Raw genomic sequence first — 22,658 nt, 5'->3', positions numbered from 1 at the left:
TGCTGGATGCAGTGATCTGTGCTCAGTGGAAAGCAAAAGGCAGAGCTGTGTCACTATCCCGGCGAAGTAATCTGACTTTTCACAAACGCTTACGGAATGAACAACTGGTCTAGGAGTAAAGTTTATCTGGCAGAGTTCATGCCAGATCGAGGCGAATACGCAGTCCTGAACGGTATACTCCAGCCATGTCGAGCTGCGCGGTTCATAGTGATCTGTACTGGAAGCCAACGCAGAGCGCACATAAGTTATGGACAGCTTGGGAACAAATGGGGTATATTCTCTTTTGTTTATCCGTATTCTAGTTGCCAAAAACCCATCCATCATATGCGCAAGACCACGCATTGCAACAGTTGCCCAACTTCGCCCGGCAGAGACGCGCAAAACCTCTCTCCCTCAGTGACACCACAACCTCACAGCCTTATCCTTTCCACCACTGCCAACGCGCTGCCCGTCTCTGGGACTCCAGTCAACGGCATACACCTCATCCTGATGCCCCGGAAGGTCTACAGCCAGCTTGTGCGTCGCCATGGACCACACCTTGAGCGTGGTATCCTTTGACGCCGTCACAAGCAGCCGCGAGTCGGCGGAAAAGGCGCACTGGTACACGGGCGCGACGTGTCCGCGTAGCGTGTTGATGAACTTGCCGTCCCTTGCGCTCCAGAGTTTGGTATGGTTATCCCAGCCGGCGCTGGCGATGAGGGTGCCATCCGGGGAGAAGGTAACGTGGTTGACCTGCTTCTGGTGACCCAGCATGCGCGCCACGGGCTTGGTGCCCTGTGACGGGTCCCAGAGATACATTGTGAAGTCGTCGCTAGCCGATACGATGCGCTCAGCCACCTTGCCCTGGATCTTGGCGGCCTTCTCGAAGCGTTCCTTAGCCTTGGCGCAGCGAGCCTCCTCCGTCTCCGGTGTGGGCGTGTGGTCGAAGAAGCCCGTTCTCAGGGCAAAGTCGGAGGAGAGGGCGAGGTGGTTCACCCAGTGAGCGTGCGAGGAGAGCGTGTGCACGAGAGTGCCCTTAACTGAGTCCCAAACCTTGACCGTCTTGTCGTGGCTGCCCGTGTAGACAAGCCCAGTGCCGCCCCATTTCACGCAGCTGACGCTGCTCTTGTGGCCCGAAAGGACGTGCTCCGTCCGCCCCGTGTTGACGACCCAGATGCGCACCGTCGCGTCCTTGCTGGCGGATGCCAGGCGCGGAGTGCCGTCGCGCCAGAGGTGGTAGGGTTCCCAGGCGATTCCAGTGACCCATTTCGCGTGGCCCGTCAGGGGTTGGCCGACAGCGACGCCTTTATCTGGGTCCCAGAGGCGGACAGTCTTGTCCATGCTGCCTGTCGCTAGGCGGCGACCGTCGGCGGACCACGCCACACAGAGCACCCAGCCGGTGTGGCCCGAGAGTGTGAACTTCGGAGTGCCCGTCTCTGTATCCCATATGCGCGCCGTCTTGTCGCCGCCGCCCGTTGCTAACCTCTTGCTAGTCTCGGGGGAGAACTGGGCTGAGAGGATGGCTTCGCCGTGACCTGGGATCCGATGGGCCATGCGGGTAACGGCTTGCACCTTGAATACGGCCTGTGGCTCGGCACTGAGAGTAACTGTTGTCTCGAAGGGGTTTGCGACGCCATGGCTGCGGAGGAGCTCGAGGAGGTTGGTGGGGTATTGGTCGACGATGATGTCTGTATCGGGGATGTGGATTCGGAACTTGTACGGGAGGAAGTCTTCTCTGTCCTGTCTTGGGCGTTAGATAAAGGCAGTATACGGCATTATTAATGAGAAAGATATGGCTGACCTTTCCTTGCAAGGTGTTGAGAAGGAGAGTCAAGTTCTTCTCAGAAGCGTCCGCGAGGGGCACCTCGATCACCTCAGCCAGCTGCTGTCCGTCGCCATCAACGAAGCGGGCCTTGAAGGAGCCCTCAAGGCCCGGGGCCATCGCTGTGACATCTTGCTGTGTCTGTGTCTTCTCGAGCGTCTCGCGCTTTTGACGCTTCGAGGGCGGGGGAAGTACCGTCGCCATGGTTGTTGCGTCGGTTGACCGCCTGCTCGAAGATTGTCCTTTTTTTTTTGGTCTTTGAAATTGTCAGAAATATTTCGACTACAGCGATGCGGGATGGTGGGGCAGAAATTTTGATGTGCAGACGGGACGGTGGACCAGGGACCATCGGTCAAAAATTGCCCGTGGTTGCGACGCCCCCACTACAACGGCCTAAAAAATGTCATCGCTAGCATTTGCAAGTGGAGAAACAATATGTTGTCTGTTAGTGCGGGCATTGATAAGATAAAAATGACCCCCAGTTCAGACGATGAACAAACTCCGAGAGCCATCCTGGCAGCTCTCTCCCGGAACTGTGCTTTTTCAGCGAGAAGAAAAATAAGTATGTCCGGGTCAGCTTGCTACGCTGGTATCCTTATGAACGCCATGCCCCATTTCCTCCGTCCGGTAGGGTATGTCGTAACCCTCTTACACATTACACACACACTGAGCCCTTCTCAAACTCATCATACACACTCTCTCCTCATCTTCTCCCAACGATCAACGGTACAAACGGCCACTATCTTCCCATGTGAAGGCTGGGGTCGAGGGTCTGGTCCATGGCTGTCTTCTTCGGCCGGCCACGCCTCTTTGAGCCCGGAGCCGACGAGGCACCTGCAGCTCCCTTTGACATTGCATTATTCGTAGGAGTCGCCGTGTACTGGTGGAACACTTGCGGCTGACCTTGAGCCGATTGCATGCCAAATTGGGGCACAGGAATGGGCGTCTGTTGGACAGCGTTCTGCTGCTGGAAGGTGTTAAGGTGCTGCCCGCGCATCTGCATCGTCCTCTGGTTGCGCTCCTCAATCTCCGCTTGCCGGTCTCTATACTGTGCGTGCTCGTCGTGGGTTGTCTGCTCAAACGGGTGCTTAGGCATACCAGCCATGCCATCCCGGGACATTTGGTTCATCTGCTGCTGAACCCGGTTGTGGTTATGGCCGTGATTGTGGCCAAGATTATGATTCTGTACTTGTTGCTGCTGGTGCTGTTGGGGATGTTGTTGATATTGTTGATGCTGCACTTGCTGATGCTGCTGCTGTTGCTGCGGTTGAGGGGGCTGCTGTTGTTGGTGCTGTTGCTGTTGCTGCGGCGGTGGTTGCGGCAGTTGTTGCTGTGGTGCCTGCTGCTGCTGCTGCTGCTGCTGCTGCGGTTGTTGTGTGCTTTGCGATTTGCGTCGACTTTCTTCAATCTCCTGATGCTTCTTTTCCTGCCGAGCCTGTCTTTCTTGTCTCTGCATATCCTCGTTCTCAACGGCGTATATGGCTGCGATTCGCAGTTGCATCTGGGCTAGTATTCCCAGGCGTTCAGGTTTCGACATCTTGCGATATTCGGACTTGAAGTTGTGAAAGGTCTCGCCGGTAAGTCGCATCGTATTGGGAGCGGCTCCCACCATAAGGAGAAGGGCGGCTGTTGTAGGATCTGGCGCCGGACCAGAGCTCTGTACTTCTGGGACTATGAGGGTTAGTGTGGAACGACGGATGGCAACGACGGAGACAAACCAATTGATACGTCCTGGGCGACGTCGGCATCTCCTTCTGCATCGGCATCCTCCTCATCCGTCGGCGGGTCAGGCGTGCGCGCCTCATGATTGTGTTCGCTGCATATGATGGTCAAGATCCATTTCCCCAGCGTCTTACGATTGACGGCTTTGGCCTTCCAAGGGCAATTGGTCTTCTTGGTGGATGTCTTCAGCTGCGTCGCTGTGCATTTGTAAGGCTGGCCACCACGATCGCAGACGAGATCACATCTGACGACCTCGCTGCCTTTTTCGTAGGTGCCACCGACTTTGTTTCGATGGGTACGTGACTTGACGACCTTGTACCCATCTTTTTGCATGCGCGTCTTCAGCGCCGCGAAGAGCTCGTCGAACGAGGCATATTCCTCGGTGCCGTCGCTGCGATCGCGGGCGCCCAGGATGCCAAACATGTTGACGGCGGGGCGGGGCGACTAAACACCAATGTCGCGATGGCTTCAAAAGCCTGGTCCCGGATCCGTGTCAGTTGAGAAGGGCGATTCGAGTCGTGGTGTCGCGGCGCGACGCGGTTCGGCTTCCTGTGCGGATTGGTTTTCCAAGCCTGTCGCAAACTCTTCCTGACGTGTTGGGGCCGTGGGGATGACGACTTGACTCCACCGGTCGACATCGCATTACCTTTGTGGCTGTGCACCCGTTGAATTTGTGGCTAGTGCATGTGGCTTCACTCTTCTCGGCCGGGACAACCCCGGCTCGTCCGTGTAAGTCAGGCAAGAGCTGTTGCCCGTTGCTGCGGTTTTGGTTCGAGGTCCCTCAATCATTCGCAACGACATCCCATCTGTCTTTTTCGAATGTAGCCGACTCACATTTGTTCTGTCTAACCTCAAACCTCACCTCCCACCACTGTAGTCGACCAGACATCCACCGGATTGCGTCACCGCCAACATCCCGGCTGGTGTAGTCCACGTAACCACAAGATGGATGCTCGATACTTGCGGCCCTCGAGACCTTCGACTGGCTACATGACCACTCCTTCTCAGACACCAGCACCATACAGAGGGGCGTCTCCTTACTTCCCCCAAATAATTCCAAGAACGGGCACAAGCTCAGCAAATCCGAGAGTCGGAGGCTCCTGCACGGCTACGCCGACGCCATCTTCAGCGGAAGACCCTGTCTCAAGTTCTTACTACACCTCAAGCTACGACTATGGTACTGATCCCAGTGGTACTATATCAAGATCCCGTACCACCCGGCCGAGCACTTCCCACACTAGTCGCTCGTCGCGAACCCCTTTTCTGCCCAACAGCGCCAAACACACCATTGTGTGCGCGCTGAGCGAGGCTCGCGGGATAACTCCTGCTGTTGGAATTGTGTTTTTCAACGTTGATACCGGGGAAGCCATTCTTAGCCAAATTTCCGACAACAGGTTCTTCGTTCGAACCCTTCACAAACTTCAGATCATGGAGCCAACTCATCTCTTAATCGTCAGCTCGTGCTGCCCCCCCAATCCCAAGTCGAGGCTCTACAGCCACATCGAGGAACATATGCCGGATCCGAAAATCACATCCCTTGATAGGAAGTACTGGTCAGAGATGGATGGGCTCAATCGCATTCAAACATTCGCGTTCCGTGAAGACGCAGAAGCTGTGAAGGTTGCCATTGAAGGCAGCTTTTATGCAACCTGCTCGTTTGCCGCGGTAGGAGCATCCTCAGGAAGCCATACCAGTGTGATAACTAACGTGTTTTAAAGGCTATGAGCTTCTTGGAGACCGAGTTCTCTGTGCGTGTTGTCCCACATTCTCTTCGCATTCGCTACCAACCCTCGGAAGATACCATGATGATTGATGTATCTGCCATCATGTCTCTCGAGATCCTACAAAATCGACGCCAAGCGAAGTCTAACGACAGCCTTTACGGTGTTCTGAAGCATACACTGACACCAATGGGCGGCCGAGTACTTCGAAGTAATCTACTGCAGCCGTCTACTCTCAAAGAGTCATACCTTGAGCCAAGGTATGCTGCCTTGGAGGAACTTCTTGCAAATCAAGACATGTTTGCAGAGGCTCGAACAGGTTTGACTATCCCATCTCCTCGCAGTCAGCAATTTGCTGATATTGTGCAGCTTTGAAGGCTTTTCCTGATGTCGAGAGCATGCTGACCAAGGTACCGAACCGAACCACAATAACACCTGGCCCCTGCAAGGCCCTGCTAACTGGGATAGCTCGTCATCATCCCTAACAAACCGTCCGTCGAGGCTTCAGAAAGAGCAATCAACCATATTCTTATGGTCAAGACATTTATAGATGCCGTTCCACCAGTATTCCAGGCGCTGGGCCCTGCCACGTGCCCCCTTCTCACCAAGATCAGAGATCTCTGCCGGCCAGAGTTGACTGCAGCCGTCAGAAAGCTTGTGTACCAGAATATCCATGAGGACGTCCACTACGTCAAAAGCGCTCTGGATCTACGAAATCAAAGAACTTTTGCGGTCAAAGCAAGTGAATGCTGGACAATGTTGCCGAAGGTTGGCTAATAATGCAGCAGCCTGGAATCAACGGGCTTCTCGATGTTGCCAGACAAGCCTACAAGGAAAATACCGATGACGTCCATAAACATGTCGAAGAGCTGAATCGTAATTGAGTTGAATCTCCACCACAATCCACTCCTCACTCTAACGAAAACCGCAGGCGAGTACGGCATCGAAGCTATCCTACGGTTCGACAACGGGCGCAAGTACAGCCTTCGAATGCGAGCGGTGGATTTCGAGGATCGGGCTGTACCTGCGGTGCTTGTCAACCAGACCATGAAGGGACGCTACATTGAATGTCTCACAATGCATCTCAAGAAACTGAACCAGAGAATCACCGACTCTGTTGCCGAGGTGGTCATGCTGAGTGACAAGGTTATTCAGGATCTCATAGACAGCATTCGAACCCAATTGCAGCCCCTCTACCGCGTCTGCGATTCAATCGCACTACTCGACATGATTGCATCATTTGCACACACAAGTTCGACGTACGATTGGAGGAGACCGGAGATATCAGATACTCTGGCGCTTAAAGCTGCTCGACATCCCATCATGGACAAGGTTTGGCCCATCCACTGGTTGCCCTGACGCATGCTGATCGTAAACAGACTCTGAAGGGTGGCTTCGTACCGAATGATTATTACGCTGCCGAGGAGCATCGTTTCCAGATTGTGACCGGATGCAACATGAGTGGGAAAAGCACTTACATCAAGAGCGTCTCTCTGCTTCAGATCATGGCACAAATTGGCTGCTTCGTGCCGGTTGAATACGCCAGTTTTCCCATCGTCCACAATATATTTGCTCGGGTGACCACTGACGATAATGTTGAGTCCAACATGTCAAGCTTCTCGCTCGAGATGAGAGAGATGGCTTTCATCCTTAGGTATATGCTTTTGACGCAGGAGACCTTCCAATACTGACATGCCTAAGCAATGTCACCCACAAGAGCATCGTCATCATCGATGAGCTAGGTCGAGCCACAAGCACCCGAGATGGACTTGCCATCGCGATCGCCATAGCCGAAGCCCTTATACAGAGCCGTGCCATTGTGTGGTTTGCAACTCACTTCACAGAGCTTGGTAGATCCCTTAGCACAATCCCTTGACTTAGCCCCAGGTGGATCTGGTCCGGAGCTGACTCAAAATGCCTTAGCCGACGTCCTAGCCGATCGCCCCGGAGTACTGAATCTTCGTCTCGTCACGCAGGTTTCGACGACGGACAATAATGTACCCAGGTTGACTATGATGTACAAAGTTGAGTCGGGAAAGACTGAGGAGTTGCTCTATGGCATCACTCTTGCGAAGGCCCTGGCATTTCCTAAACGGTTTCTTGAGGTTGCCGAGGAAGTCGCAGTATCTCTGCACAAACGAAGGGAACAGAATAAGCAGTCTTCTCAAGCGAGGAAGATGCTCAACCGACGCAAGCTAATACTCAATCTTCACGAACAGCTCAAACAGGTGAAAAATTCAGAAATGGGCGATTCATCGATGAGAAGCTACTTGATACGTCTCCGAGAGGAGTTCGTCTTGCGAATGGAGGCCATCGAGAGCGCTGGTAATCAAAGCAGCAGCAACACTAGTGAGGCTCTCGGAGACGAGGTGGAAGGAGGGGACGGAGAGTTCGATGACGAAGATGTCTTTGACACTGTTGATGCCGAGTCACTTTGGAGCAGCTGAGTGGAATACTTGAGGAAAAGTGATCTGAAGATGACTTTTGAAGCAAGATGGTGCTTTCATTGCTAGCTGGTGTTATAGTCATGGACTCGGCCGCCTACTTGCTGATGTTCATGACACAAACGTGTATCGTAGTTCACTTCTTCTGACAGGAACACAACAGATATAGTGAGAGGTCTGGTTCGCTCAGTAATTGATTTCGGTACCTCATTGAGCTTCTGGCATGTTCTATTCAAGAATGCGTACGAAGAGCCACGAGTACAATTGGTTCCGTATTGCTCTGAAAATGTGTATTCAAGCTTCTGGTGCGTAGAAGGAGCAAGATGCATCATCCCAGTGCTCTTGGATTGATGCCATTCGCAATTTCTACGGATTGAGCCTGGATTGAATCACCTAGGCAAGAAGCACCTACCGCTCTTTCTGATAGGGGCTTTGCCAAACAAACAGAAGGCGCCAATCACCTTTGAGCCTTGCATCTTTCCCTCGCCGCAACCTCCACGGTACCTCCCCGTCCACCCACCTCGCCGCGTCTATTCCGCTTCAGCGTTTTCTTTCATCAATCCACTTCACGCGCTGCCTTGCGGCCATTACCTTCACATATCCCGTTCAGATCTCACCTCTGAACTCGATTTTCTTGTGCACCGTACTACACACCGGCGGCCTTTTGCGCGCTATGCTTAGCCCGCCTCGCGAAGGTGGCGAAGAGGCCATGGAGGAGCCCGACCTCCCATCGTGAGTCCACACAAAATCTCCATTTATCTCCACCTCGCTGACGTCTCATAGCCTTTGGGAGACGAAGGAGAATGCCGATATTCTTCTCACAATGGGTGCCAGCCAATGGGAGCTTCATGACCAGGTGGTACGCGGAAAAAGCGGCCTGATCGACCACATCCTAGAAATGGTTCCGATGGTAAGCTCCTGTGCAATATATCGTCTCGCGAGGTCGATCATAACCTCTGAAGTGGCGTTGACTGCTAACGAACGTCTCTAGAAAGAAGGGATGAGAAAAATCCCGCTGAAGGAGCGCATGTTCCCCTATTCTGCTCTGAACACAGTCTTGAAGTACTTCTACTTTGGAGGTGAGTGATTCCTTCGGCTGTAGGAAGTTGGAGTGTGCTGACCATCAGCAGAAAGCCTGATCACGGAAAAGGATGAAGTGATAGACCTCCTCTCTTTGTACGAGGTTTCCGCGACACTCGCCATTCTACCGCTACAGGAGAGGATTGCTTTCCAGACAGGCAACTTGCTTGGCGAGATCCTCTCCGGTAATACCGACAGAATGGGAGACTTCTACATCGTCGTAGAGGTCATCGTTGCCGAGCAGGACAACTCGTGGGTATTCATGCACGAGGAGATGCAGCGAGCACTCGGCCTCTATCTTCTCAAGCTACTTCAACAGGACACCTTCGTGGACCTCACCAAACAGAACCCAGCATTCTGTTTGGAGGTTCTTTCCACTGCTGTTGATCGCATCGAGATACTCGAAGACGCTGCAAAGGAGGCAATCGATGTGGAGGACGCGAGTAACGTTGGCACCCAAGCTGTGGTTGAACAAAGCAGTGGCGTTTCGAGACGTTATGGTAGGTACCTGGCCATCAGTGACCAATGCCGCTTTTATTAACACAATGAAGTCGATGCAGGGGCACAATCAGATATTCCGATGCCGCACACTCCGAAAAAGTCCATCCTTAAGGCTACATGCAATGATGACCAGCTTACATGCTCTGTCGATGAGACGACTCCTCGGCCCAGAAAGCGCGAATCGGGCACGGAGATCACATATCGACTGGATGAACCCAACCGCTCTTCGCAGTCTATCCCTAGATTGGCCGGCACGGCCGGAACGGAGAACACTTCCAGCTCGACCTCCAAAGATGCCAGATGTGAGTACTTCCCCGCCATTTGCTACTTCTGATTCGATGTTCACAAGACTTGGATTTCTTTGCGCACATTTCGCGGGCTAATCGTGAGAAAGTGACACAAATTCCGCAAGACTTCAAGTTCGACTTTGAAGCGAAGATCGTCATGACCGAGGCTACCTCAACGAGTGCCAACCAGAACCAAGCACCCAGTCTTTCAGAGACGCTGAGGATGAACACTGCAAACGGGGCTGCCCCGCATATTCGCCCTCGATCTTCCGCATCACAAGTATCGACTCACTGGGAGTCTTGCAGTGAGGGCGATCAAAGAGCCGTCCCAGTCACCAGGACGAGCGAACCCACTGCTCCATCTGCCTCTGTCGAGCCTCTATCGCGCGTTGATGCAGCGCTGGAGGCTCAATCCCAAGATAAGAAGACACAAGCGAGCTGCGGAAACAAGAAAGGCGTAAGATTGGGGAGTCCGTCCTTGAATTCCTCCAGCCATATCCAAGGGGGAGACCTACCAACTCCTACGCCCCAAGGCTCTAGTACCTTTCCGACTAAGCAGACTGCTGTTTCCGCCATCTGTGAGCGGTCTAGTCGCTCATACACCTTCAACAGCGACAGCTTCCCCCAAGGCCTCCAGTTCTCTGGTGGACCGCAGCGAGAGCAGTCCAACGACTCTAGCAGCAAGGCTACTCCTAGCCACACGCAGGGGGGAAAGACAGCTGTTACGGGAGTAGTCGAAAGAGAGCGAAGAGAATACGTGTTGAGCGGGTCTGATGTCTTACAGACCAAGGGGACAACTGCTCCCGCCGTTCCCGAGCGGTCAAGTCGCTCATACACATTCAACAGCGAAAGCGTACCTCGAAGCTTTCAATTTTCTGGGGTCGCCCAAGGAGAGCACCCCAAAGAGCCAATTTTCAAGGCATCAAGCAGTAGGACAACCAACACAAAAGCCTCTACTAGCTGCGCTCAGCAGAGTTCCTCTTCGTCCTCCCACACCAGAGTGAAGCCGAGCCCTTGGAAAGCCGACAAAGCAACGGCGAAGCAAATAAGAAAAGGCCGGCTGATAGTCGAGCCCCCTGGTGAGTCGCCGAAGCCATTCAGTTTTTGGTGGTGCGTGGTTTTGCTTTGCCAGTGGCTGCTCTATTATCCGAAGGCCGCCTTCTTACCATCACCACAGAAACTTCCTCCAGCTCATCAAGAAACTTCAACCTCGAAGGGGACAATTTGGAGCAATGCTGCAAACCTTCTTGAAGTTGACAGGTCTCCCGAAGTTCCTCAGGGAACTCAGTAATCCAGCGTTATGCGAGTTCTCGGATGGAACCCAGCGTCTCAAGATACTGTATGAGTACTGGATGAGCGAGAGGAATGCTATGAGAGAATGCTTTCGAGCGACGAGGACAGAGGCATCCAGCACGTGTTTATCGGTACAAGGTATAGACTCCCTACAGCACGTCGCAGAGTATAACTGACATCGCCTCAGTACTGAAGGTATCCACCCAAGAAATCTACACTTATGGATCATGTGTCTCTGGACATGATGGTCCACAGGCATTGAAGTCTCAGAGGGCATGGTGGTGGAGGCAGCAAGTGAAATGTAGTAGCAGCCATCACAGAAGTCATGGAATGATACAGACCACCCAATGTCAGGGTAGTCTCGCAGATAGATCAAGACCACGAAGACTGAATGCAATTTACTGTCTTACAATTGAGCCTTCTCCGTCCGGTTACCCTGCTCGTCAAACCAGATCTTGGTACCCTTGATCATAGACTCCTGCAACGCCGCACCGATCTTGACGGCAGCCACCGCCGAAGTCAACTTAATCGGTACAGGCTTATCCTCTAACACGCTCTCGGTAAACTCAATTGCCTCAGTTGTGAAAGCAGCCCTAAACCGATCCCAGTACGTTTGCGGCAGCTCTTGCCGGATGCCTCCCGGCGTGTAAATCTTTACATGGTTCTCCGCAGGCAACAGGTTGACCGACAGCTTGCCCTTGGTACCAATGATTTCCGTAGAGTCCTCCTGGCCCGCGGCCATCATGCGTGAAGCATACAGATACGCTATCCGCCCATCGTAGAACTCGACCGTGCCAACGGCGTTGTCGCGATCATTGTGCTTCCGCAGGTCCGGCTCAACGGCCGTGATGCCGACGGCGTGGACGGACTTGACCTTGGTGGTCTCCTCGTCAAAGAACCAGAGGGCGAGGTCGATGTCGTGGATGCTGCAGTCGACAAAGATGCCGCCCGAGAACTGGGCGTAGGCGACGAAGAAGCCCGAGGGGTCAAGGACGTCGCACGTTTGGCTGCGGAGGATGGCGGGGCGGCCGATGAGGCCTTGTTGCATCTTCGCGTGGGCGTCGCGGTAGGAGGCGTCGAAGCGGCGGGAGAAGCCGCACATTACTTTCAGGTCTGGGCGTTTTGCGGCTGCGTCGACGACGGTTTGTGACTGTGATCGTATTGTTAGTCACACCCGCACATCTTCCAGATCGGACTGTTTAAGAGAGAAAACTTACAACTTCAACAGTGGTACCCAATGGCTTCTCACACAAGACGTGCTTGCCCTTCTCAATGGCCTTGTTGGCCTGCTCTGCGTGAACTGAGGTCGCGGACGCCACGCAGATGGCTTCCAGGTCCTTGTGGGCGAGCATGTCGTCGTAAGATTCGTATACGGTGACGCCGTGGGGGGCAAGGTTCTCGGCGGCCCATTGGCGTTCACCGGCGTCGGGCGAACTGACGGCCACGAGGGTCGCGCGGGGCACGTTCTGGTGGAAGTTGAGGGCGTGGCGCTTGCCCATGCGGCCGAGGCCTGCGACGCCTACTTGGAGCTTCTTGGTCGACATTGTTCTCTCTTTGCGGTGCTGGTGATGGTTTGTGTAGTTATGGGTGGTCGGAGCTGGGTCCGGTGTTCGGGGGTGGTTTTGGTCGCGGAAAGGGTAGTGCAAGGTCTATGTCTATGTCTATTTCTTCTGGTATGCGAATCGAACTGTAGCTGGAACGGTCGTAAGGGTATCAAAGATGGAAGAATGTACGAATAATGGCGGTGACGAGGACCGGTGGGATACTCCTCCTCTCTAGTCTGAGACAACTGACGCAAATGCACAAGCTGGGAGAAATCGAAAGGTACCGAGGACGTCTTAACATAGCTCTACAGACAATCAGGGACCTCTGGTGTCTTATATCCCATAGCTTTTCAAACGGAACCTCACCGTCCTCGGAGCTCTATCGGAAACCATTTCCCGACACGAGTAAAGAGCTCCATCGCGGGGCAGCTCTGACGCTGAGGAGGATACCAATTCATGCCAATTGACCAGTGGAAAGTGGAAGCGCATGTCAGAATCCCACAAAAGCGCACCCAGGAGTCAAGACGCGTCGAGATGCCCACGTGAACTTGCAGCAATGCTGAGTTGTAAGAAAGCTTTGAGGCATCTCGAAACTTGGCTTTGCAACCGGTGTAAGACAGCCCACTTTCCTGATTTTGCGAATAAGGCAGGTGGGGGGTTGGAAATGGACAAAGAAGAGCTTCGCATTGGTTGCTTAGTTTATCGGGGGAAATTTCCCCGATTCTCAATCAGGAGGCTTCAGCAATTTTGTCCGATAATCATGTCCTGCGGCTAGATTACGTGAACGAGACCGAGCTCCGCGTATGAGCTCGCCACCATGCGACTAAGTATGGTACACTACGAATATACCCCATTATCCCAAAGCTAAAGGAAAAGCTACGAAAAACTTGTTGAATGTCTCAGGAACCTGGGGTAGCCGACAAGTGTGCGTTCCAGAACTGGTCATGTCCTGCATGTGTCACAATCTCATGGGCAATATGCAACCCGCATTACGGATACGGGGTAATGTCCGTGTTCATTGAGTCTATCTGATCCTCCGCATTGCCTAGATCCGCTCTGTCGGGATCACCAGATTGCATCCCCGTACTTCCGCCCCCTCCTCTTTCCTTGTCCTTGGTGCCGGCTGGGTTTTCTGGGGTACGGGGTAATGGGGAAGACCAGATGACCGGAGATGAAGTCGTTTTAGTCCCTTCCTGCAGGTGTGTGCATTCCCATACTCGTGGCAGAATTAGCTCTGTGGTCATTGAGTGTCGACCGTCTGCAACAGTAGGCACACGCACAGGCAATTACCGGAATCCTAATCCCGATCTCTCCAGATGGTATGCTGTGACTCAAGACACGTAGGAAACCAACGTGGTATTTCTGCAAGATGCGGTAGGCAATTATGTGGATTTGGCATCTTATCAAGAGTATAGACATAATCAGTCATGAATCGTCCTCCCACCCCCACGCCCTCTTCAAGTGCGACTGTGCCGAAGCAGTGGGCCACATGTGCTCGACATCTGTCTTGACCAAAATATCCAATAGTGCTTTTTGCTCGGCATACTCGACGAACCTGTCCCCGCACGCTGTAACGCCCATACAGGCCGTAAACATGGCTGGTATCGTCTGTTTGTTTGAGAGCGCGGCGCCACAAAGTTCTCGGACTTGCATACGGATGTCGTTCTAGAGCCTCCGTTTTAGCTAAACCTTTAGTAGAGATCATGTAATGGAGAGTTCTTACATCTAGCTTTTTTCGGGCTCGGATTCGGCTGGGTCCTATCTTGGGGATGCTCTCGTCGTGGCACATCAAGAGCGCCCGCGCTAACGCCCCATGTACATTTCCGATTACTGGACCATGTTAGTGGGCTCGTTTGCTATAATCGCGGCAAGTAGAATAAGAGACACATCATCCTAGCCTCAGAGAAGGGGTAATACTAACCGACAGCATGGTTAATGTAAAAGATTTGCGGAAACACCAAGCCCGAAGCAAGATCCGGCTCAGAATACGCAATAGGCAGCCAAGAAAGCGGCCTAGCGCGTAGCCAGTTGTAGTCATACTCGAGCAGCCGCTGGTACTCGCTCTTACGGTTCTCTACCTCGCCAAAACAAAATTGCACCACCTCTGCGCAATGCACGACAATACGGTTCGCCCAGCAATCGTCATCGGCCGGCGAAAAAGAACGGTCGATGAAAAGGTGGTCAAGTTTGACCTTGATCGGCCGCTGCGTCGCAAACGCCATGGTGATTTCCTGCCGGAGCCCCACCCAGAACGAAGCCTGGCGGAGGGAGCTCGGCGGTTCGAGGGCAGATGCGTTTTGCGTGTTCATGAAGAGCTGGATGCCGAGGAGGTGGCCTTCGTGGTCAGTTCCTATGAGCGGGACATCGAGCTCTTCAAGGGTGCGGAGGAGGATCGTCGCCGCAAGAAGGTCATCGTTTGTGAGGGCCGACGAGTCGTTCGAGATTGTGGTGAGGTGTTTGAGGCATTCTTGGTGGTAGCGGTCCGAGGCATAGGGGTCATATTGTTCGTGGAGGCTGAGGTGGCGGGAAGAGAGGGCGAAGATTGCGTTGAGGAGGGTTGGACATGTCGTTGCTCTTCGCGGGACGACGATTGCAAAGTGTCGTCTTGCGTCGCATAGGTCGAACTAAGAGGATATTAGAACAGCCGTAGAGTTGCCAGGTATTAGTCTGAGGCAAATAGCGTGCGACAACTCACCCAAGTGCACATGTACTCTAGATAGTACTTCATCAACCTCACCTCATGAGGCTGCGTAAAAGGAAACACGACATCGTCATGATGCTCAAAGTTGGCCAACCCAAGAGTTGACCCAGATGGAATGGCGCTGTAAACAGAAGGCAGAGTCGTTGGTGTCTGCACCTGCACCTCTCTCCAACTTGCAGCCGGCGTAGAGGCGGGTTGGCTGTGAGGACTCGGAACTAGAAGCCGGGCATCACGGTAATCTCGGCTATGCGAGTCGATGATGGGAACCGGGGATGCGGATGCGGCGTCATCGGGTTGCCGTTGTCCTCGGCGTCGTTGTTGTTCTTGGTCCACTAACAGCGCGGATGATGATGATGAGCCAGGATCAGGATGTATCGCTGGCAGCCGTACCCGCTGACCCTCCACCGGTGCGAGCGGCGGCTGCAGTGCTGCCGGTGGATGGAGTTGCGATTGCGCTTGTAGTTGCGGCGGCGGGCTGCCGTGTTCAGACCAATAAAGAGCCTCAAGTTCCTGGGTTTCATCGACAAAGTGTACTATGTGACCGAGTTAGGCAATTTTGGCAGAAAAGAAATTGATGTCGGGATAAGCTTCGTTCCAAGAGGATTCCAAACAAGGCATTTCTCGCCGTTTTTGCTCGTAGATCTCCTCCTCATTTTCCCCAACTTCTCCAACTTGCAAGGTCTTGGAGGTGGGACTGTGAACTTACATCGCCGCGGATAGGGCACCCACGTCTGCTCCGTAGCGCTCGGCGTCCTAAATCAGCGAGACAAAACCCATAGTAAGCGATCAGCGTTCCCGCAAAAAAATCAGTACAATATGGCGCATTACGGAGTCTAGAGTTGCAGATTCGTTCCCGTGACGAAAACGAAATGGGGGTACGACGTATTGTAGTGGTAGACGGGGCGGGCGAGGCCATTATCTCGGTTCCGCTTTGCGTACATCTTGACTCTTGCTTCGCCAATGTCGCAACTCGCACATCGTGTAGTGTGGTTCGCAATTGGGCGGGGAACGACTGGGGTGCCATAGAGCCAAGTACAAGCTTGCCAGAGTTGATGGCAGAGATAGAGAAATTTGGCCGTCACTTACTCAGTGGCATGCTTGAATCGAATTGCGGGGGCCGGAACGCACTCCTTGCCAGTTGCTCTGCATCGAATACATGATCTCAAGTAGACGTCGGGCCGAGAAGAAGACAGAGACTCATCGTCATCTGTGCTCCACGCGCATTTGAGATGTTGCTTTTTGCAAGTCTATCATTCATGTTTATTAGCTTTGGAGTTGAGTATGCCCGTCAACGTGGGGACAGTGGGAGTCGGGATGGGATGCAAAGTCCGACAGACAGGCAGTCCAGTTTGATCATCTCATCCCACATATTCCACATCGCCAACCCCAGATTTCTAAGTAAGCAACAATTCCACAGCTTCTGATTGCTTAGGCGAAATCTGGGGTAGAACACGGATCACGGAGGGTCGGGCTTGGGTGTCAGACTCTGGGGAAACGGGGTGAAGAGCCAAAGCGAACAGGGCCGACTTACCAGACATGTCGCGGACATGATTTGACTCCCACCTCTTTCAGTCTCTTTTCATCCTGCCTTGTCGCAGTTTCGTGGAATTGAGACGATCACGACGATGTAGGGAAGTTGGGGGATAAAAGCATTTCCTCCTTGGTGAATTCAGGAAATCTGTGCATCGGGCCGAACTGCTTGAGACTCTGAAAGAGGAAGAAAACTCCTAGCCTCTCACCCTAGGCCTTACAGCTGTCGGTGAGGCTCCTTCGGTTCAAATTTCCACGTCAACCATGTCCCCGGCCTTCTCCTCCTAGCCTATGACGAAAGTGTTAATGCAGGTTGGAAATGGCCCCTGACTCGTGTTGGGGAGAGGCCACCCCCTGGTCTGCCAGCCCCCATCCAAATCCATAGAGGCTCGGCACTGCAAATCCACGGCCAGATTCCGGAGTATTCTGGTATTTCGAGACATAGCGTACAGACACCCCACCTAACCCGTCAATTCCCCACGGGCAACTCATGTGCGAGAATCTTCTGACAGACGGCCCCTGTACTGCGTGGAAACCGCGTTCTTATCAGCTTGGAAGTGCCAGAAGCACGCAGAAGACTGTAATCATGTGCAGTCTGTATCTTGACCTCTTCGACGCTCTTCCATAGTCCCACCCAGGCGCTCCGTGCTCGATTGTCGAACGGTGTCTGGAAGGGCGCACATCGTCTGTTGAGTTCTGTCATCGAACCTGATCTCGAACACGTCTTCAATTCCTCGCAAACACCCCCAAAACTCCAACTGCCAAGTTCTCCAAATACCGTGGGGCTGACGAGGGCGGGCATAACCCCGGCCGTATTCTATCTCTCGCTGGTTCGTCGTCAGTGCCTGAATTCGTCCTCTCTGCCGGACTGATGGCCGAGGGGTGCCCCATGCTCTCTGTGTCTGTCTCTCTTCCTTCCTCCCCCGTATTTGGTGTAGCGTGAGTCGTGATTGGCGTCTCCGTACAAGGAACGCTGGAAGCCTGACACGGTTTCCCCAATATCCCCAGAAAACCCATCTTTGAAGCACACCCCGCGATTTAGCGGCTCCTCCACGTCCATTCTTGACCAACTAGCATCCGGCCATTGGTCGTGGTACTCGTGGCGGCTATTGTGCGCAAGCGTATCCGTAGCGTTCCTCTTCCCCGTCCCGTCCTCTCCTCTTTCCCCCCGTGCCCACCCTCGTCACTCATCAAGGCTCGGCGTAAACAAGTATCTACGGCTTTCCAAAGGTGTGGATCCCCCCAACCGTGCCCCTAGACCGTCAATGAACTTACCTGACGGGCGTAGTCGGGATGGCTTGGCCATGGGCCAGGCGGTGGCCCGAAAGTCTCAGAGTTCTATAAAGACGACGTTGCGTGCCATGTTTGACGTTGATCTCGACTCCCTCTCGTGCGACTCAGGCGGGTTCGACCAAAGCTTCTTCCTTCTTCTTCAGTGATACCCCTTCCGATTTCTTCTTATATTTCAGTCTCATCAGACTGAACCGGTCTGTCGGATTCGTGTAACCTAACCTCGCCCCTGGCTCATCCAGTGCAACCCCAGTTCTTCAACTTCACGGCTCAGTCCAAGTGAGTTCATCCCAAAGACTCTTTTACACCAGCTTAGTCACGAACCTGTTTCACCACACCTCATTCACACAACAAACATTGAAAACCTTGTAAATCTCACCTTAAACTGACATTTAACAACAACAGCTCAAAGATGGGTGCCCGATCAACCTCCGCCTCCGAGGTGGAGAAATCATCAACCAACTATCCAGGCGTCTCTACCGAACAACAAGAGACTGTCCTCTCTGATGCCTCCCTCGAGCCCTACGGACCCTCTGGCTTCAGGGGAATCTTCGCATCCCACTATGTAGCTCTCTGCGCCGCCTTCTCAGCCATCGGTGGTCTCCTTTTTGGTTACGATCAGGGTGTTATCTCGGTCACCCTGGTCATGGACCAGTTCCTCGAGCGCTTCCCTGAGGTCTCTGACCACGCTGCTGGCTCTGGCTTCAAGAAGGGTCTCATGACTGCCATGATCACTTTGGGCGCCTTCATTGGTGCCATGAACCAGGGTTGGCTTGCCGACATGATTTCCCGAAAGCGCTCCATCATGGTTGCTGTTGTTATCTTCACTATTGGTTCCTCTATCCAGACTGCGGCTGTCAACTACGATATGCTGGTTGGAGGTCGTTTCATCGGTGGTTTGGGCATTGGCATGTAAGTTTTATCAACCTTTCCCTTTATGAACGTCTCAAATACTCATACTTTTAGGCTTTCCATGGTCGTTCCTCTTTACATCTCCGAAATCTCGCCTCCCGAAATTCGCGGCTCGCTCCTCGTCTTCGAACAGCTCTCCATCGTCTTCGGCATCGTCGTAGCATTCTGGATCACCTACGGCACAAAAGACATTCCCAACCACTGGTCTTGGCAGCTTCCCTTCCTCATTCAGATTCTCCCCGGTCTCTTGCTCGGATTCGGTGCCATCTTCCTCCCCTACTCCCCTCGCTGGTTGGCATCAAAGGGCCGCGAAGAAGAGGCCCTCTTCAACCTCGCAAAGCTCCGAGTTCTCCCCGAAACCGACCCGCGCGTTCGCCGTGAATGGATGGAGATTGTTTCCGAGGCTCGCTTCCAGGCTTCAATTCTTGCTGAGCGCCATCCTACCCTCGTCGGAGGCGGTAGCATTGCCAGCACTATCAAGCTCGAGTTTGTTGCTTGGGGCGATTGCTTCAAGAAGGGATGCCTGAGACGTACGCACGTTGGTGCTGGCCTCATGTTCTTCCAGCAGTAAGTTGCAGTGATGAAATCATTGTTTGAAATTTTACTAATAGTTCCACAGATTTGTCGGAATTAACGCCCTGATCTACTATTCACCTACTCTCTTCGCAACAATGGGACTTGACCACAACATGCAACTGATCATGTCCGGTGTTCTCAACTGTGTTCAGTTGGTCGGTGTTATTCCCAGTCTGTGGACCATGGACCGATTCGGACGTAGATCGCTCCTCTTGACGGGTGCCGTGGGCATGACAATCTCGCAAGCCGTCATCGCTATTCTTGTTGGACTGTACTCGAACGACTGGCCCAGCCATACCACTCAGGGCTGGGTCAGTGTGGCTTTCTTGCTGATTTACATGTTTGTCTTTGGCGCAACATGGGGACCTGTGCCCTGGGCATTGCCTTCCGAGGTGTTCCCCTCATCGCTCAGAGCCAAGGGTGTTGCCATCTCTACTTGCTCTAGTAAGTTGAAACTCGCTCTTCGATCACTGACCTCTATGACATTTGCTGACATGTGATCTTCCAGACTGGATCAACAACTTCATCATCGGTCTCGTCACCCCTCCTCTGGTTCAGGGCACCGGTTTCGGCGCATACGTCTTCTTTGCCGCTTTCTGCCTCTTGGCCTTCGTTTGGGTATGGTTCTGTGTTCCGGAGACGAACGGAAAGACTCTTGAACAGATGGACGAGGTGTTTGGTGACCGTACCGGGCTTGATGACGTGGCAAAGAAGAACCAGATCTTCCGGGAGGTTGTGGATGAACAGACCCATGCCACGGTTACTCTGTCAGCTTAGATGCTTCTGAGTTATAGAGAGAGGAAGCAACGATACTTTGTGTAATGATCAGTGGTACTACTTTTGGTACTCAAGAAGAGACCCACCATGCGATGATGTTGAAATCTATCCATGGCTTCTTCGTGTGGAGTGCAAGTTTGCATCGGCGTAAAAGATGGGAAATATGGTTGCATATGTGTGACAGAGCAGGTACATCCGTGCAGAATATCCATTCCACTCGTAAGTGAGTATACCACGGTCTTCCAGATTCTTGAAACATACGCAAGATGATTGCCCCGCTAGACTGGAAAACCAGGCAAGTTTGGCAAACACCTATGTTACTTCACCTGAGTGTCCTTACCCTTCACCTTGAGATGAAATGGCGTCCTGGTCATTCATTTATGACCCCCTTGAGTCGCCAAACTCCCGCAATCCCTCCCAAGTTATACTGGTGATGGCCTAACGATATGACTTCGGTTGTGAGGGCTACTGTTCGGGCCGGTGTTCCGTCACAGTTCGGCTTTACTTTTTCTGATCAAGGAAAACTACTTCTTTTCTTTTCTCGATATTTTGATGCCTTAAGTATTTCATTTGCAGTTTGAATCAAGACCGAGATCGGTAGGCTAATTCTCATTGGATGTCTCAAATGACAAAGATAGAACGAAAGTTGAGTATGTTGGCTTGCTTTAAAACTATAATACAGAGAAGTTTTGATATTGTACAAATGTGCCTTCCGCCTGATAAATCGGACCTGCCGTAGTGACAGCGCCAGGGACGATGTCATAAGTGAGTGGCTCATCTGCTCCTCCTCCGAACCCCTCCGCGCCGCTCCAGTTGCTCCGCTCTACCGTAGACATTGGAGCCTGTTGTGATATTGGTGAAGTGAGCTGGGATGAAGTTGGGGGGCCGAGCATCGGTGTGCTGTGGGTAATGACCTGCCTCGGCGTCGCGTCTTGGAATCCCGGCCAAGCTGGCAATGGTCTCTGAGAGACTGGCGCGTTTGTAGCGAATGAGTACGTCTGCGTCATGGGAGTGCTGTCTGAATAGGACCGTGAATGACCTTGAGTTGATCCCATTCGCTGCCCCATACTGGTGCTTGACGCCATGACTGGTATTTTGGCTCCGGCGTGGCTCGGGTTCGGCTGGCCCCACGTTCCCGATGGGATTCCTCTCTTTCTGGGACCACTGTCGGGGGTTTCCGGTGGATATGAGTGTGTGAGTATGCTTGATGGTAGCGGACTGGAATGAAAGCCTTGGATTCGCTGGCGTAATTCGATGGGGTATCTGTTGAAGAACTTGTTCGTTTGTGAGGGGATGTAGCCAGCTGCACCCTTCCCCAGCAACTTTGCATGCTCTTTCGTGAGCTCTTCGAGGTACGCTCTAGACGATCGGGAAGATTCGACCTCGTTGCCAATCGCCGATAATTGGTACAGACACTTGCTGACGAGTTCTGAAGAAGACGCAAAGGCCTCTGCTGCCATCGGGGAGCTGGAGAAAGAAGGAAGCCCAATCTCGGCTCCTTGGTCTTGGCGGTCGTTGATATAGTGCATGCCGTGGACGTGAATGGTTCCGGCCGTGAAGATGCAAAAAGAGATGAAGGCTGGGAGTTCCAGGAATTTTATCTGCATGGCGTGGTTGATCAACTCAATGATTGCTGTGGCGTGCCGAAAGGCAACTTCCGTAGCCTCGGCCACCCAGTGCTGTTTCATCAGGGCGTCGGTCGGCTCACTGAGGTGCAATGGAAGAAGCGGGCGGTAGACGAGGCAGTGCACCAGGTGGTAGATGATTTGGCACTCGAGCATGGTGTTTGTTTCTGTGCCTCTCGGGTCTTGGTACAGGTACTCCGGGTTGCGGCTGATGTCTGCCGCCCAGAGGTCGAGATCGTGTCGGATCTTATGCCGATGGGCGCACGCTGCTTGCGTTGTTGGATCCGTGACGAGCAGGTATCTGTTGGCGTCGGAGAGGATGTGGGCGACCCGTACCAGTTTCTGTAGCCCGTTGTCTGCGTTGTCTACGCGTTCGCTCGCTGGCTCGCATTCGACTGTCAAGGAGCACTCGTTGTTTGGTGGCCAGCCAGCCGGTGAGGCTTGTCTGGACGACTGCATGGTCGTCTTGACGAGAGCATCGTCGATTAGTGAGGGTCTCTCGAGCCACGTTGACACAAAAACATTCATTACGTAGCACGTCCAGAACAACCTCCTCCTCATCTTGCCTTGCGTATGGTTGTAGTCGTCGTGTTGTTCTGAATTTTGGTACAACTCGAGCGCCAGGACTGTGCCCACAGCTTGAGCTTCAGCCTTTTTATTAGTCCAGTGCGATAAACATGGTCAGAGTCTCTCTATACTCACAAAGCACGCTGTATGCTTTACGGCCGTTTCCCATTGCCGCAAAAGCTGTCACGAGCAACAGCAGAGCTTGGCAGTTCTCGATTGCAGTGTCTCCTACGTCTATGTCTTTGAGAGCCCAGGACGCGTAGGTTTCTGCAGAAACATGACTGCTT

At 53.1% G+C, this 22,658-nt stretch overlaps 8 protein-coding genes across 8 annotated transcripts; 3 read left to right on the top strand and 5 right to left on the bottom strand.

Moving 5' to 3' along the window:
* Positions 1 to 393: 393 nt before the first annotated feature.
* Positions 394 to 2,005, bottom strand: RSA4 (ribosome assembly; the record flags this gene model as incomplete). The annotated part of the gene is made up of 2 exons (XM_053188586.2): positions 394 to 1,719; positions 1,781 to 2,005. 2 exons carry the CDS (start codon positions 2,003 to 2,005, stop codon positions 394 to 396), a joined length of 1,551 nt encoding a protein of 516 aa, XP_053054548.2.
* A 535-nt stretch (positions 2,006 to 2,540) lies between these two features.
* Positions 2,541 to 3,946, bottom strand: N0V96_004519 (uncharacterized protein; the record flags this gene model as incomplete). Its single annotated transcript, XM_065757134.1, has 2 exons — positions 2,541 to 3,466; positions 3,520 to 3,946. 2 exons carry the CDS (start codon positions 3,944 to 3,946, stop codon positions 2,541 to 2,543), a joined length of 1,353 nt encoding a protein of 450 aa, XP_065614347.1.
* A 2,077-nt stretch (positions 3,947 to 6,023) lies between these two features.
* On the top strand, positions 6,024 to 7,691 carry MSH4 (MutS protein msh4; the record flags this gene model as incomplete). Its single annotated transcript, XM_065757133.1, has 5 exons — positions 6,024 to 6,120; positions 6,176 to 6,444; positions 6,624 to 6,898; positions 6,946 to 7,094; positions 7,168 to 7,691. 5 exons carry the CDS (start codon positions 6,024 to 6,026, stop codon positions 7,689 to 7,691), a joined length of 1,314 nt encoding a protein of 437 aa, XP_065614346.1.
* Positions 7,692 to 8,511: 820 nt separating this feature from the next.
* N0V96_004517 (uncharacterized protein) lies at positions 8,512 to 9,603 on the top strand (the record flags this gene model as incomplete). The annotated part of the gene is made up of 4 exons (XM_053188583.2): positions 8,512 to 8,598; positions 8,680 to 8,767; positions 8,819 to 9,268; positions 9,329 to 9,603. 4 exons carry the CDS (start codon positions 8,512 to 8,514, stop codon positions 9,601 to 9,603), a joined length of 900 nt encoding a protein of 299 aa, XP_053054545.2.
* Positions 9,604 to 11,255: 1,652 nt separating this feature from the next.
* On the bottom strand, positions 11,256 to 12,393 carry N0V96_004516 (uncharacterized protein; the record flags this gene model as incomplete). The annotated part of the gene is made up of 2 exons (XM_053188582.2): positions 11,256 to 11,999; positions 12,067 to 12,393. 2 exons carry the CDS (start codon positions 12,391 to 12,393, stop codon positions 11,256 to 11,258), a joined length of 1,071 nt encoding a protein of 356 aa, XP_053054544.2.
* A 1,916-nt stretch (positions 12,394 to 14,309) lies between these two features.
* N0V96_004515 (uncharacterized protein) lies at positions 14,310 to 15,162 on the bottom strand (the record flags this gene model as incomplete). Its single annotated transcript, XM_065757132.1, has 2 exons — positions 14,310 to 14,907; positions 15,158 to 15,162. 2 exons carry the CDS (start codon positions 15,160 to 15,162, stop codon positions 14,310 to 14,312), a joined length of 603 nt encoding a protein of 200 aa, XP_065614345.1.
* A 3,164-nt stretch (positions 15,163 to 18,326) lies between these two features.
* N0V96_004514 (uncharacterized protein) lies at positions 18,327 to 20,179 on the top strand (the record flags this gene model as incomplete). Its single annotated transcript, XM_053188580.2, has 4 exons — positions 18,327 to 18,826; positions 18,881 to 19,393; positions 19,446 to 19,846; positions 19,911 to 20,179. 4 exons carry the CDS (start codon positions 18,327 to 18,329, stop codon positions 20,177 to 20,179), a joined length of 1,683 nt encoding a protein of 560 aa, XP_053054542.2.
* Positions 20,180 to 20,850: 671 nt separating this feature from the next.
* N0V96_004513 (uncharacterized protein) lies at positions 20,851 to 22,332 on the bottom strand (the record flags this gene model as incomplete). The annotated part of the gene is made up of 1 exon (XM_065757131.1): positions 20,851 to 22,332. One exon carries the CDS (start codon positions 22,330 to 22,332, stop codon positions 20,851 to 20,853), a length of 1,482 nt encoding a protein of 493 aa, XP_065614344.1.
* Between the last annotated feature and the right edge of the window lie 326 nt (positions 22,333 to 22,658).

Source organism: Colletotrichum fioriniae (assembly GCF_027942845.1).
Source record: "Colletotrichum fioriniae strain IMI 355084 chromosome Unknown scaffold_4, whole genome shotgun sequence".
Classification (NCBI taxonomy): domain Eukaryota; kingdom Fungi; phylum Ascomycota; class Sordariomycetes; order Glomerellales; family Glomerellaceae; genus Colletotrichum; species Colletotrichum fioriniae.
This window is presented reverse-complemented; position numbering and strand designations above follow the sequence as displayed.